General features: G+C 40.3%; 1 protein-coding gene across 1 annotated transcript in view; it reads left to right on the top strand.

Moving 5' to 3' along the window:
• SAMD12 (sterile alpha motif domain containing 12) overlaps positions 1-15330 on the top strand; it is a 190359-nt gene that overhangs the window by 8550 nt on the left and 166479 nt on the right. The window contains exon 4 of the mRNA XM_009277250.1: positions 10150-10328. Within this exon, the coding sequence (XP_009275525.1) occupies positions 10150-10328 (179 nt within the window). The remainder of the gene's footprint in view (positions 1-10149; positions 10329-15330) is intronic.

Raw genomic sequence — 15330 nt, 5'->3', positions numbered from 1 at the left:
GCTGAGGGTGGTGAAACACTGGAACAGGTTGCCCAGAGAGGTGGTGGATGCCCCATCCCTGGGAACCTTCAAGGTCAGGTTGGAGAGGGCTCTGAGCAACCTGATCTAGTTGAAGATGTCCCTGCCCACGGCAGGGGGGTTGGACTAGATGACCTTTAGAGGTCCCTTCCAACCCAGACTATTCTATGATTGTATGATCTTGTGTGCATCCAGAACAATTCCACTCACCACAAGAGCTTGATTTGCATCAAGTAACTGAGAGTAGAACTTGGCCAGGACAACCCAGAAACACAGATAGATGGGGAACTGGGCACTGAGCTATAAAAACATTAACAGCCAGGGTCATGATGTATAAGATATGTAGCTCTCTTTTTCACAGTATGTAAGAACTGATACCGTTCTGTAAGAGGAACTGTCTGCTATGTCAGGTCAATGGGATTGGGGTGGAAGGAGGGGCCCCACATTAGGCTGCAGCTTTAGAAATGCCATCCTAGAAAATACCAGTTCCCCACAGCAGGTAGGGTTGGAAACTGCTGTACTGACCTGATAAATGAGGTGAAATACGGTCTGAGACACACCTTCAGGAGAGCCTGAAGCAGATTAGATCTACAGATCTCACCCTTAGTGACTTCTGCCTTGTGTAGGTTGTATGTTCCCTCACCTTTGCATAGGGTCCTTTTTCTCTCTCCAGAAGCGTCCTGTGGCAGAAGGACTACAAAGAGAATGATGAGGGAGTTGCTGTCAGTAGCTGCATGTTCTCCATGCAGCATGAGCTAAACTTGGCATTAAAGAGCAGGTTCATTACTCGGAACAGCAAGAATTCACCCTAGTATGTGCTGCTGGTGGATGAAGCAAGCAGGTGGGCAGGGGGACTGAACTTGGGCTGAAATGAACTCTGCATTCAATTACAGGATCTAATATGCTTGCAGGGAGTATGTGACTGAACAGGGAAAGGGCGTGAGGAAGAGACTTGGGGTGGATTGTAGCCTGTCTTTAGTGCAGTCCTATCCGTCTCTATATAACGTGGAACCTTGCTAGCTCATGCTCTTCAGCTGAACATTCAGATCATTACTTCTCTCCATTCCCCCACTCATTTGCTCTCCTCTGCCCTGTTTTTGTGGCTTTTTCTCTCCCTCCCCCCTCCCCCCCCCCCGGGATTTTACTTGAGTTAATTTGCTTCTCTGCAAATAACCTAGTAAAAGCAAGAAAGAGACTTTTAATAATGCTGTTTCAGAAACATAAAGAAAGAAGAATTGTAATGTGTGTAAATAGAAGCTTTCTCCTGGATATTCCTCTAGCAAAATAATTGCATGCTCTCAGCTAACGGTTTGTCGCTACACAAATCAGCTGGGGTACTAGAGTGAGTAGGATACAGTGGTATGAGTAAGCAGTAGGAGGTGAAGAATTTTACTCGGGGAAGGAAAGGCGGCGTTTCCAGGCTCTTCAGTTAAATGTGCAAGGGAAGGGGTAGCCTCAAACAATGATAAAGGAGGTAACTTTTAGTCAGCTGAGAGAAAGCCAGGACTGAAAACGGAAGTCAGCTGCCAGATTGCAAACTAGTTATGCTAGTGAGAATGAATAAATATATTTTCCTTTGCATTTTGATGACTTTGTGCATCATTCATGCAACAAGAAATAAAGCCTGGATCCACAGCTGAATTGCAGCCATTTCTGTGCCACATATTCAGCAGACACCAGCTTTCATGAGCAGGGCAGGGGCAGAGTTCTGTGATGCATGTCTGGGACAGTGCACCTCTGATGCTGTAATAAAGACTTTCCCTGTATGCTGGATAGGCTCACTAGTGTTTAGAAAAGGTTTCTGATGTAATGCTGGCTGATTATAGAATTGAATAGTAGTGCTATTAGGACTTGAGATGAGGCGTTCTTAGAAATACACTTTGTGGTGGAGCGTGACTAGCTCATCTCCTAAGCAGCGATTGCAGGACAAGTTTCTTCCAGGAATAGTGGAACTAATGAAGACTTGTTTCTTACCCAGGTGTGTTCTTTATCTTTTCTTCCTCTCCATATTCACTGTGAAATTCTCAGAGGGCAACAGTGGTACCTAGTCTGCAGTTTGCCTAAGTCAGTTGATGACTGACAATTGCAATTTATGGTGGATACTTTTCCTTCACAGAGAACATTATTTTAGGTCTCTTCCTCTCTATCTACCCGTTGATTTTTTTTGTTTTTCATACTACTTATCTCCTGTAGCACCTTCTTTGATTGCAAGTTTGTGCATCTCACAAACTTGAAATCCAGAGGAGTGGCTTCACTTTTCAGGAGAAGCTTTGTAGATGCTCGCACAAGCCTTCTTATTAACAGAGGATGAAATTAGTTTGTAAAACAAATTACCAACTATTTTGTACTGTAATCCATTGCTCAAATTATGTTCCTGTATATGTGTGATGCATGTTACTGACCTTTATTACTTTGTTCAGTAAGATCCATTTTGCTCTGAGCTAATTGCATAGCTCACTAGTCCCCTTCTTTGCCGGTATTCTCCTCTTCCTCTATACCTGTACAGGATTTGCGGAAGACCTGCCTTACTTATTCACTGAATTTGTCCATTTTTCAGTGAGCCTCTCTGTTGCTAGTGTGAATTCAAGAGCTGCTTGTACCAACTGTACGTTTATTAAAATGGAACGAGAAAATGCTTCAGAAATAATTTGGTTGTCCAGTCATTGTTACTGCTTTTTATCAAGAAATAGGCACAGCCTATTTGGAATCACTTAATGCTGATTTTTGATCCTACCAACAGAAGCAGATAGCTAGACACCAATATTACTTCAGCTAAGTAGTTTGGGACTTCAGCCTTAGAGGAGGTTTCTGATGAATTCATGTTATCTGTACTGAAGTAGAAGAGGTCCTGACTGATTTGGTGGGCTTCTTTGCTCTGTGTGAATGCTGCTGATTTGGTGGCCATTAGATAGGCAGATTCGAGAAACAGTGGGCAAAATCTTGAAGCTATTTCCTCAGCAGGTTGCCAGCAGTATTTACTAGGTGGCAACATAAGCAGCAGGTTGTATTGTATGAACTTTGACTTCAGTTTCAGGTGGCCCAAAGTGATGGGTTGGGGGAACTGTGCCGATTTACATTAGCTGGAGACAGGACTGTATGGAGAAGTAATTCCTATAGGCAAAAGCCAGATAGTTTGTCAAAACTAGAAACTGGTTGGTGAGGCAGATGAACCATCCATAGGAGTTACAGAAACTCGTTACTGTGGAAAAACTTTCTGCCAGATAAAGTAGTCAAAATAATCCTAAATTTTATGGTACAAATTAAGGTCATCTTTATTAGCTGTTTTTAATCTTGTTTTTTAGTATTGTAGAAATGGTACTAACTGCTCAGGTCAGAAATAATCTTTGAAATAATCCCATGTTTTCCAGGGATATTCAGAGTTACTAATGGAGTACAAGCTTCTGGAAATACGGGAAGGGCTTTGTAGTGCGGATCCTTCTTGCTCGGTTGGTCAGTATGAGCAGCCATCTCAATCTAGAACGAGATCTCAATGCTCTCAATGTGAATGTCTCCTCTCTGATCAACCCAGTTAAAGCGGGTTGTGAATGGTGGCAAGCAAAAAGCCCCAGGGATGTTATTTGACTACTTGGTACTGAAGTGCAGCATCTGGAAGTGTACAGAAGCCTGACTGAAAGCGCTGACTGCAAAATTTGATGTGGTTGGAGATTTGATTTGCTTTTGACTAAGAACTGGGCAGAGATGGAAGGAACAGGTCCAGTAAGAGCTGCTGTCCAAAGGTCTTGTAGGATCTCCTTTCCTGGAAATACCTGTTAAATCTTCATGACCTTCATGAAGACTTGAGATGACTGAAAAGATATTTGGATCCTTTTTATAAGGTCTGTGCTATGTCCAACCTGAGTTTGTTAATGTTCCAGCTGTATGGACTAACTTCTGTCTGTCTTTTTCAACAATGTGGCATTTTATGGTGGGAGCAGCAGCTGGATTGTATGGACTCATCTCTTATCATTGTGCAGCTAAGTCTGTGGCATGAATACATAAAATGGAGCTTGCATGTTTGCCAGTATTTGACACATGGAAGTCTTCTAAGGATTGTTAGGGGTTGGATGGGTATCTCCCATGCCTGCTTTTTGTCTCTGAATAGCAAAAGCTAGCACATGACTGTGATGCACACAGAACAGGGCACGTGAGTAAGAACATGCTATTTTTACTCGATCGCTTTTTAGAATAGAGCAATTGTTACTGTGTGTAACTCAAGTACTTGCCAAATATGCTTTAATGTAGCCTTAATTGATCTGCTTAAAATTTTAAGCAGCCAGCAGTATTCCCACTGAAACAAGTAGTTATGAAATGTTTGACACGGTAGGCAGTAGAGTGCACAGAGGTAGTGATTGATCATAGATTTGATCTGCTAAGCCTTGAGCCTACAGATGGAGAGACAAAGACTTTCCATCTGCCCATGCAAAACTTTGGATATATCAAGGCTGTGTTTTGAAGAGTGCCTTCAGGCTTTTCTCAAGACAGGATTGACAGAGTACCCTCTAGTAAAAGGCGAGGCTTGCCCCCAGATGCCAGTAACTTCCTATGGCTCTTGGTGACTTTTGTATACCGTCAAGCGTGCTCAGACAAGCTGTCTCTTGGCTGCTTGCCATCCAGGAGGCAGGCGTGTATGGGAGGGAAGTAGTGAGGGGAGTGGAGCATTCACGTTGCCCTGCAAGCTCTCCTTTTGAACTGCATACACATGCCGTCAGGGATCTGTGTGGGCACAGAGCTCGGCTCACATGTGTCAGCTTCTGCAGGGCAACAAATTCTCTTGCTCTGTGTACATGGAAAGGACTTGGGTTTCTGTTCTAGCATGTGGAAAAAATACACTGTGTATTGCATTAATTTTGTTCCTTCCCTAGTTTTTTAGGACAGACGTGGTCATTTTTCCATTTTGGGTGCTCCACTTACTATTTTCTCACAGAGGTTTTGACTCTCATAACTTGGCAGATCTCAGCAGTCTTTTCTTTAAAGTTCTGGAAAAGTGGATATTTTCCTGTAGATTCAGCTCTACCATTGAGCTAGGACTACAACAGCACTTAAGTAGCTTTGTTTTAAATAATCATTTGTTTTGTAAATGTAATCTGTGGATCTGTGTTACTGTGTCTGCCAGCATCATTCGTCATGTGCTTGTTGCTGTGCAGCGCTGTACAGAACATCCACCCTCCCTCCCCAAAAGAAAACAAGTTCCCACCACAGAAAGCTTTCAATCCAAGTTAAGTGACAATTGTTGGGGAGCGTGAAGACAGACATGGCATTAATCAACTGTTAGGTGGGGTTTTCAGCAGGAAAGGGTGAATGTAAGTGCTCTGAAACTGGATGAAGAGTTGTATTACTGAGACTTATGGATGATATATGAATATTGAAATTGTGTGGAAGAATATTGGGAGAGGTTCTGTTTCAAAATCTAATGATACTGCTGATACCTAGTGGTATTAGGCTGACGCTATCAGCTGATTTGGAGGTAGGATTTGGTGTCTTGATGGACTTTTAAAGTCTGGGAATGATGAAGTGGATTTAATTTGGTAGAGTGAAGAGGTGCTGAGACAGTAGGGATATTGTCGAAACAGTGGTGTGGGAAAATGGTCTGAATGCAGAGGGTGGGGTGAGCTAGCGTTAGCTAATACCAGGTTAATGAGAAGTAAGAGCCTGGACAAGTATTTTAGCAAGAAACTACTTTGTAGGTAGAATCTTTTCCAGACAAATGCCATTAAGTCCTGAAAGAGATTTAAGAAGAGTCAGCTAAGAGGGTCAGAGCAGTTGAGTTGTGATAAAGTTGGTGATTCCTGATTCTTTTGTAAGAGCTGCTTAGACTCAGTTCTACAGGATGTTAACCCTGAGTGCTGTCAGCCCCCCAGCCCCTTTAGTTTTGCATAGTCGATCCTGAGTTTAGAGCTGGTCTTATCTAGCTAAAATTATATAAGGTGCTGATTTAAGAAGAGAATATGTTATTATTGACCAAACCTTGACCTCTTTCCCTGCTTTTAACAAATCTTGAAAGGGAGCAATTATGGTTTATATTGACATTTAAAAGGAGGCAAGAGCTCCACCTCTGTCTGCCACAGAGATGGAAATATGTATTTCTGCATGGTAACAGGAAATAACAGGCCCATGCAAGCAAATATTCTTTCCTTCTTACCCTCTGTGTAGCTGAGAGTTGGAGGCAGCACTAGAGGGAAACAATAGAGCTAGCTACCTGAAGATGGCTCATGACAAAGAGAGATTAGCTTTGCCAAGTGACTGGGATACTTATTCTCACTTCCGCTTTTTTTTTTTTCCTCCTGCCCTTTGGTCTGCCTTCTCCCCATGCTGAGGCTCTTGTTCTAGGTGTGTCTTCCTTAAGGAATAGATTCAGTCCAGGTATATGGTAAGCCAAGACTGCTGGGGGTGAAGGAGAGAGATGAACCCTTTCCTTCTCCCTCTACCCTTCGGAAATAAAAAAAGGTGTCTTCCCCCCCACCCCTTCCAATATGAGCAACTCTGGAAAAGTCTTTCCTGAGGCAGCCTGTGTTTCTTTTAACCAGTCATCTCTTTTCAATAAAAAGGTAATGGGCATGTATGTAATTGCTAACAGCCTCTCAAATTTTTCTCTTTTGTATCCTGAAGAAGCCCAGTATAAAGCATTGCTGAAACATCACTAACATTCATTACTCTTGAAAGAATGATGGGCTAAGAGTCAAGCAGCATCTTGCCATGTGATTTATTTCTTTAAGTCATCCAGGTGATGCTTATGCTACCATGTTATCAGAAATCTGGATCATTTGCTCCCTGTAATGCATGGTAAATCAATGCTGTAACCCAGAAGGCTTTCCTTGTCCATCCCCTACCACCCTCCTCCCTAATCTGTATTGTTTGGGGGCACTGGGAAGGGAGGAAGTTGCAATCCACAGGAAGGTTGCTGCTAGCAGTGTTCTTCCAGGCAGTGTTAAGTCCCACTGTGCTTTGTGATTTCTCTCTAGTGAGCACTGGAAGGGGGCTGACAGCCAAAAACTGCCTGTTTCTGGATGCTGCTGAGGTGTGTTAGCGTTTCAAAGGTGTATGCAGGAGTCTTCCCATTCACCTAGATAAGATCCTTGCAGAAGACAGTTGGAGGGATTTTTATGGACCGCATTCTATACCAAGTGTCTTTCACTGCTGATTTCCAGCCCTTGCTGGAGCAGGGTGTGCTGGGAGTACTTTTACAGGTTGGTTAGGATATCTCCCATTTTTTGTGAAGGAGGGAATTAGTTTGGCTACTAACAGGACAGTTTCCATCCTCACTGGGCTGCAAAAAAGTCTGTCTTGGTGGATCACACCCATCTTTTCTGTGGTCTGGAAGATAAGCAAAGTAGTCATTAGTAATTACTTAGTTTTTTTCAGGTAGGTAAATACGATCTAGAGGAGATAGATAATGATAGGTGGATATGATCTAGGAGAGAGAGAATTTTTTTGGTGTCTTAAGACACACTGATGTAAATATAAACCACAAAATAATCTCTCTTTGAAACCTCCCATGGGAGCTTAAAAGCCCCAAAGACTCCCTTCATCATAACAGCTTGGCTGGTTCTGGATACCTCCCCATAATGGCCGTACAGCCAGAGCAGGTGAAGCTTGTTAGCTTCACTGCAGAAGTAAAAAGGATTTTGCATTTTCTCTGACACAGAAAGAGGTCCTGCAAGGGAAAAATCAAGCAGCAGCTGTGTTCAAGTTCAGTTCCATCGTAGTCTTGTAGCCATGACAAAAGCAAAATCCAGGAAGGGGTAGGTAATATTACTAACATTATTAAGGTTTAAGTATTTATGTTTTGGATTGACTCAGTGGCGTGGCTGGGAAAACCAGTAGGAGGAAAGGAGTGACTTGGAGACAGTCATCTATTTTTCCCTCCTCACCAGTGAGAGGCAATGCCAGAATGATGGGATTTGGTTTTGCATTGCCTTCAGCCAACCTACAGAATTGGTCTGAACCAGGGAAGAAAGAGACTTGCAAGTAGAAGAGCTGCAGCTAGACTTAGGGAAGAGCTCCTTAGAGTTGGTTTGAGAAACGAGTCTCTGTAGCAGCTCTCTAGGTATCAGGAAGAAATTGCAGATGCCTGTCCTACTAAAACAAGACAGAAAGATGACAGATAAGAACAATAGCCACACAGACTGCTGCAGATCCCTTTTCCTTATGTGCTTTTTTCCCTATTAAAATTTAAAAAAGCTCTTGTTTTTGAGAAATTGGTGCCTGAAGGGGAAACCCAGGAGTTCCCAAAAAACTTGTCAGAGGGTTTTCAGTGCTTTTAAAGCAAAACTACAACTCTCTGTGCAAGGCCTAAGCAGATGGAGGATCCCTTTTGAGAAAGAAGGGGTTTTTAGCTGAAATCCTTCTCCTGTGGTCAACCTTGGGGTAGCCAGTAGAAACCCTGCCTCACCTCCAGAAGTTCTGCATCGTTCACACCTCTTCTGCTTCCCTCCCCAGAAGGAGGTCTCTGCAGGGCTCAGCCCTGGACACGATGTAGTCTAGTGATTCCTCCTCCTCTTCCTCTTGTGCTGTCTGCTAAAGAATTGACTATTTGGAGAGGGATCTCTCTCTTTTTTATGTACTTGTAAAAGTAGTCCAGGGCTGATCCCCTACAGCTACTCACAGTAAGACTGAAATTTAGTTCCTTTCCTGTTTTTTAGATTCATGTACTAGTTTTCTGTGGGCCAGTGGCATATTTTTCTATTCTTCTATATAAAATGGCTGCAATTTGTAATAAAACATTCTTTACTGCTTTCCATCACTCAGTATTGTTAATGAATTACCCTTCATAATGTTTCTTTGACTTGAAGATAGATGTTTCCATCCCTAGCTTGCAGATGTAGGTATTGTAGTACTTGTACAGATCACTTACCTTTTACAAATACTTGGATGTTTTTAAAAATCCCAAAGAGAAAAGGCCAACTTTTTGGCCTTTGCTTTAATTCTGCACCAAGGAACTAATGTAATTTAGGCTCAAAGTTTTCAGTTAAGACTCTGGGATTTCAGGTGAATGGATTTTCAAAAGGTGCTGTAGTTGAAGGACCCTTTGCCTTCTCCAGCTGCTTGAGCCTGTTTCCCGTGAGAGACTTTCAAGGGCTGAGCCGTAGCTGGTAGAAACTGGCAGTTTTCATTCCTTCTCCTGCTCCCCACCCTTTGCTTCTAAGCCAAGCAAGAGTAAAAGGGCAGCTTTTATTTTGGCTTTACATTGTGTTTTGGGTTTCTATTCAGGTCTGTCAAACGTTGCAGCACAGTATCTGAGAAAAGTTCTTTTGCATACAGGGGAAGTTGGGACCATTAAGAGCAGTGCTAAAAGTAGTGCAGTTACCCAGGAACGTGAATGCAAAAATCGGATAATCGCGTCAAGGGGAACTTGCCTCAGGGACCACACATTTTAAAATCACTATACTTGCCAAGAAGGTTGTTAAGGCTGCTCTCTATGTGAGTGCTGGAACTGTGAAATTTTGGACAGAAAACGATTAAACTACTGCCATAGGTCTAAATGTGCATTTCTGTGGTATGGTTTGCATTTGTTTTATTTTTTCCACCGGCTGCTTTCCTTATTCTGCTGTCATTAGTCCACACCTCATTATATGCTCCTAAGAGTACATCCCTCTTGCTTGTTAGGATGGTGTAGGTGGTAATTTGCAGTGGTACAAAGTGCTGAAGGAGAGATAATCAGCTGGGTAAGTCATTACTCTGTGCAGAGACTGACTTGCTGTGCGCAGGTTACTTATCCCACATCGTTTAGGACCTAGAGTGTTGTAGTTATTGAAAATGAAATAGAAAAACTTTAACTTGCTTGCCTAGAAAAGGAAAAAAGGTATGGCTGAATGATGAATACATGGGATATATTGTCCTACCCTAGTAAAAGCTATGAGTTGAGGGTCTTGAATGCTGTAGTGAATCCAGTAGAGCACGGTTCAACACAGTAGCCTGCACTAAATAGCCTTATACAGTGCTGAATTGCCTCTCTCTTTCTTTCTCAAATATCTCACCCTGAATCCATGTCAAGGTACAGACAGTTCTTTTGCCATGATCTGACATAGCTCTGGTTACCACATGGCACTTCTTAGTGCTTTGTGATAAATGTTTTTAACATTAGGTGGTTCTTTCCTAAGCAGTGTTTTCTCTTTCTCATATTTTTTTTCCCAGCTATCCATTGCAATCTGAATCCAAATGGTATTGATCACCCTGTCCCCGCAGAAGGTATTAATCTGCAACTTGAAGGTGAAGGAGTTGAATCGCCCTCTGTTAAGAACACTAGTACTCCAAAAGGGCCTGAGTCAAAAGAGACACCCAAGAGACAACAAGCGGAGCCAGAAATATCTAAGGTAGGTAGGACTGGGTTCTTATTTATTTTGATGAGTCTCAAAGAATCCAGGCTTGTTGAAGTCCTGGCTACTGCTTAAAAAGCATTTATCATCCTGTTAAAGACATATAAAGGTGCAAAAGTAACAGTCTGAGGAAGTGGGTGTTCCAGAAGCGAGGTATTGCCGTGGAGTTTTAGCCCACACACATCTTGGGCGTTGCACTATTTTTCTCTAGATGGAGATAATTAAAATAATGGAATCTCTCTTTTTCAGGCACTGTGGAGACTTTTTTTCCAAATGACTTGGGTAGCAGCCAGAATGGGAATAGATATGTTTTTCTTGAGTGTTTTTTTGTTTGCTTGTTTATTTTTTTTCCTGGGGCAGGTAAAGGAAGAGAGAGGTTCTATGGATATATGAATATATGGATTTTTATATGGGTGACTGGGTTTAATAAACTGTTAACTAATTTTAGGTAAAATACCAGGTAAATTCTTCCATGTCTGGTATGTCAGTGAATAAACATACTTCAGAGGCGAATTCCTAAAGACAAATGAAGTGTCTGTTCTCATTCATAAGCTGCTGTTTCTTGTTTGTGTGTAGCAGACATGACTACCAAGTGCAGGTGAATGTGTGTGCTCCAGACACTTTGGGTAAAGGACAATAATTTGTCATATTAGATAAGTTTTTAACTACAATGAAAAATAAGAGAATGTTTAAAAAAAAAAATTGAGAGAGATTATTTAAAAGCCTTATTAGTCTTTTTGATCTTTAAAGGCCTAAAATGATGGTTCTGGGAATGATTTCTGCAGCGTGGAAAATGGAGTTTTTACTGAATCATCTGACACTTTGGGAGTTAATAGAGCAAATAAAATGAGTGTCTTTTTTTTTTTTTTTAAAGGTCCAAAAAAGGCAAAAACAGTTAATTCAATGACTGAATAAGAATTTGTCATATTAGATTAGATTTTAACTACAATGAAAAATAAGAGAATGTTTAAAAAAAAAAATTGAGAGAGATTATTTAAAAGCCTTATTAGTCTTTTTGATCTTTAAAGGCCTAAAATGATGGTTCTGGGAATGATTTCTGCAGCGTGGAAAATGGAGTTTTTACTGAATCATCTGACACTTTGGGAGTTAATAGAGCAAATAAAATGAGTGTCTTTTTTTTTTTTTTTAAAGGTCCAAAAAAGGCAAAAACAGTTAATTCAATGACTGAATAAGAGTGTTTCCTACTGTCATCAGTACAATAAATCTAACAAATAATACGCATACAGTTGTGATGTATTTCACTTTTAGAATAAAATAGCATTAAACATTTTGAGCAGTAGCCTTGACGATAAAGTCTTGGTATGAATTTTCCATTCTGATTTTTATCTAAAATATCTAGTTTTAAATGAGTACAATTTAAACTCATTTCATTCTATCTTGAGTCATTGAAATAAATCCAGTACAGGTTGGCATTGATCAAAATCACTCTACTTGCAGTCTGTTTTGTGGCCAATTATCGAGCACGTTGCTGATTTCTCTTGAACCCTTGGAGAACAGGTGCTTAATGCTTTGAATCATTCATTTGGTAACAAGACCACCGAATTTTGGATGGGTTTTGAGACAAAGCTCAGCTAATAATGCATTTACCCAGACAAAGGCAAGCTAACCCTGCCTGTGTTTCAACATCACCAGATGAAAATCTGCCCTGTATTGAAAGCTAAGGGGGTATGTTAAGCTCAGAGGAGATCTTACAAGCTTGGATGTGAAGAAGCTAAAAGGACGCAATGGGGCTTCCAATTGGGAATGGGCTGTCATGTAGTTGACATGGAACACAGGCAGATCAAGCTTGTCTTTGCTTGCAAAAGACTCATCCTAGTAGAAAATCAGGATGAAATATATTGGTGATTTAATGTAATGGAGCCTGTTTGCACTGTCTGAGCCGTACTTGTTGGATTGATCAATAGAAAACCATTTCCAAGGTTGTCCCTGCTGGAGATAGCCGGGGAAAAGGGGAAGAAGCATAGTGCTCTCAAAGTAGTGAAATCAACTACTGGTTTCCTACATCTGATTGCAGTAGCTTTATTTAGGAAGTTGGGCATGCTTCAGATTTTAAAAACAAACAAACCAGCAAACAATACTAAACACTTTGCTTGATGGAATAAGCTGGCATAATAGTATCAAGCTAATGTTTTTCTGAATGTATTGCTGCCTTGTTAGTAACTTTGTTTTTTATGTGTGGTATTAACTTAGTGATGTTTTTCATCTGAATTCATATATTATAGCCTGAGGTGGCCTGTCTTTTCTGGCTTGCTCTGCCTTAAATTTAAAAATCATGTTGCTTTATCCTCTAAAATGTGAATATAGAGTTGGGTTTGTAACTTGTGTGGCTTTAGGAGTTGAATTAAGCTGTCATTATGAAACTTCATCCATGCAATCATATCTGTAGATTGAAAGATGAGCAGGAATAGAGGAAAGTATTGTAAATAAAACATTGTGGGCAGATCCATTTGTTTTTTATTTCCTCATTGCTCAGTTGTTTTTAAAAAGGTTTCTTTGCAATCCAATGTATTCAAATAATATTAGCACATACTTCATATCCACAGTAGTGAGACTTATATTGTACAAAGCAATGCAATGTATTGAATGCAATTTAAGGTACCCTATAGACCATCTTCTCTGCTTTCAGCTTTCTAATTTGTCTTCATTGGGACCAATTCCAGCACTTTAAACCCCTGGCTGCTTTAAGGTTTTGCTGTCCAAAGAAACAAACAAAATCTCTTTTCTAATGAAGTGTGTCCTTCTTTTTCTGTCCTCAGCTATGGACTTGCAGAACAGTAGTAAGTCATGGGGTACAGATAGATTTAAAGTTCCTTTTTATGCAGCTACTGTAATGGAAATAGGGGAGTACAAGTATTTGTTTCTGTATTTGGAATGCAGACAGCAGAAAGTGTAGCATGAGTGAAGGATCACTCATTTAGTATTCCATACTCATCAGGAACTTCTAATTTTTATAGGCTGACTGAGGTAGGATTTTAACGGAAAATGGAACAACGATCTTAGTCTCCCTCAGCTGGTTCCCTAAGGAACGACCTTGTTACAAATGTGAGCAAGGCCAGAAAAGGCCAAGATTATTCATAGCTAAATGGATATGTGTAATCCAGTGAGACTCTGATAATGTACAGGATATAATACAAATTAAGGAAATTATATGAAGTGTAAAAATACTTAGTTTTTTTGTTTTATATCTTTATTTTAAAGTGTGTATTTACATATAGAAATATATGCACTTTCTTGGTCAGTAATTGATTTTTCAGTATTCATGGAAGATAAAAAAATTCAGACAGTTGAGTGGACACTTTTACAGAGCAGAAGACTTCATTGGAGAAAGCAAGGAATGTTTTTAATATACATTTTTTATATATATTATTTTTTTAACACCTTCTACATCTAACCTCTGTTGTATGTGTTTTCTGGAATTCTTATCTTTTTTTCATTAAAATGCTACTTCTGGCTCTTATGTCTGGTCTGTTTGGTTTTAATATCATAATTATCTCTAGATAAAGGCAATGAGCCAAGACATTTAGAGTTACAGAGTACAGTTCTGTTAAAAAAAAAAAAAAAATTAACAGTTTTACTATACTTTTGAAGTCCTGTACTTCTCTGAGTATACACTTTAACAGAAGGTGACTTTCCTAACAAATCTGGTCTGTCACTTATTAGAAGAAGATTATTTATTCAGGGAGTTTTGATTCCTAAGTAAGGTGTGCGTATCTGGTGACACTCTTTGTCTCATTATGTGGTAGCAGCAGTAGCAAATAATAAAGGCTTTTTAATGGCAACCGCTACAGTTAGACTTTTTATCTTGTGTTAGCAATGGCTGTTTTTTTATCTAACTCGGAGGCAAATTAACAGTCCTTTAAAATGTACATGAAAACTATGAAAAGAAACTGGTAAAAAGTGAGAAGCTTTTTCTTATCTTGCCTTCTGTTGATAACTGCTATATAGACAGCAGTAGACTATATTTTTTGTGGCAGTGTAGCTCATTAATTCTTTTGGTTGCTTTTGCTTTCTTAAAAAACCCCTTTTTTTCAAAATGACATCGAACAACACTGATGGGGCTGACTGAACTCGGTAACAAGAGGATGAGAATTTATCTCTGCTTACTGGGCCCAGTTCAGGACTGATTAGAGCAGAAAGAGCTCCTCTGGCTTCCTGGGGAGTTCTGCTCTGCTCAGGAAGTATTTGGTGTGTGTGTGTCAAGTGTGTGATGAAATGTCCAAGCACAAAAGAGTGAGGCTTCTGAGTAATAAGGTTGTTACAAAACACTTTTATATTTCTAAGAATAATTTTATCCTTTATTTAAAAAAAAAAAAAAGCCCTGGTACTGTTCTCTAATGAGACACTAGGAAAAGTAATTTCTAGAAGAATTCTTCAACATTTTTAATTGGTGGCTTCTGCTTCACAGTGTTCATCCTTTTTGGTCAAGCTTACAAAATCAGTTGGATGAGAAAGACAGTATGCGCCAAGCAGTGGTCCTGGCGTTGAGTATGATGCAGCATACGTGTTCATCAGCATAGCTGCTTGGTATGCTAAGACCATTTTATCTCCCCCCCCCCTTTTTTTTTTTTATTTTGCAATTGGTTGAGAAACACCAGTGGCCACTGAACTGGGGCAATGAGGTTTTACCATTTTGCTTTGTCTTCCAACTGTCCCCCTCTTGTGAAACTTCTGGTGGCCACAGGATATGTGAACAAGAGCCCAGACTGGACTGGCTGAAGTTGACAAACGTTTCCGTTGTGTGGTAGGGTGGGAGGGTGTTTGAATTGCAGACTTCTACTTGTATCCCAGTGGAGGTACAGACCCTGGATGGCAAAATGTTACTTTACTGACAGAAAGTTTTGCTTTTCTTAGTTGATTTTTGTGGAGAAGTAGTTGACAGATTACTAATGTCCACATCAGGTCACCACAATGAAAGCCGATAGATACGGTGTGAGTGTGATTTTTTTTTTTTTTTTTAATTTTTTTTTTTTTTTCCCCT

This window comes from Aptenodytes forsteri, unplaced genomic scaffold (assembly GCF_000699145.1).
Source record: "Aptenodytes forsteri isolate BGI_AS27 unplaced genomic scaffold, ASM69914v1 Scaffold49, whole genome shotgun sequence".
Lineage (NCBI taxonomy): Eukaryota > Metazoa > Chordata > Aves > Sphenisciformes > Spheniscidae > Aptenodytes > Aptenodytes forsteri.
This window is presented reverse-complemented; position numbering and strand designations above follow the sequence as displayed.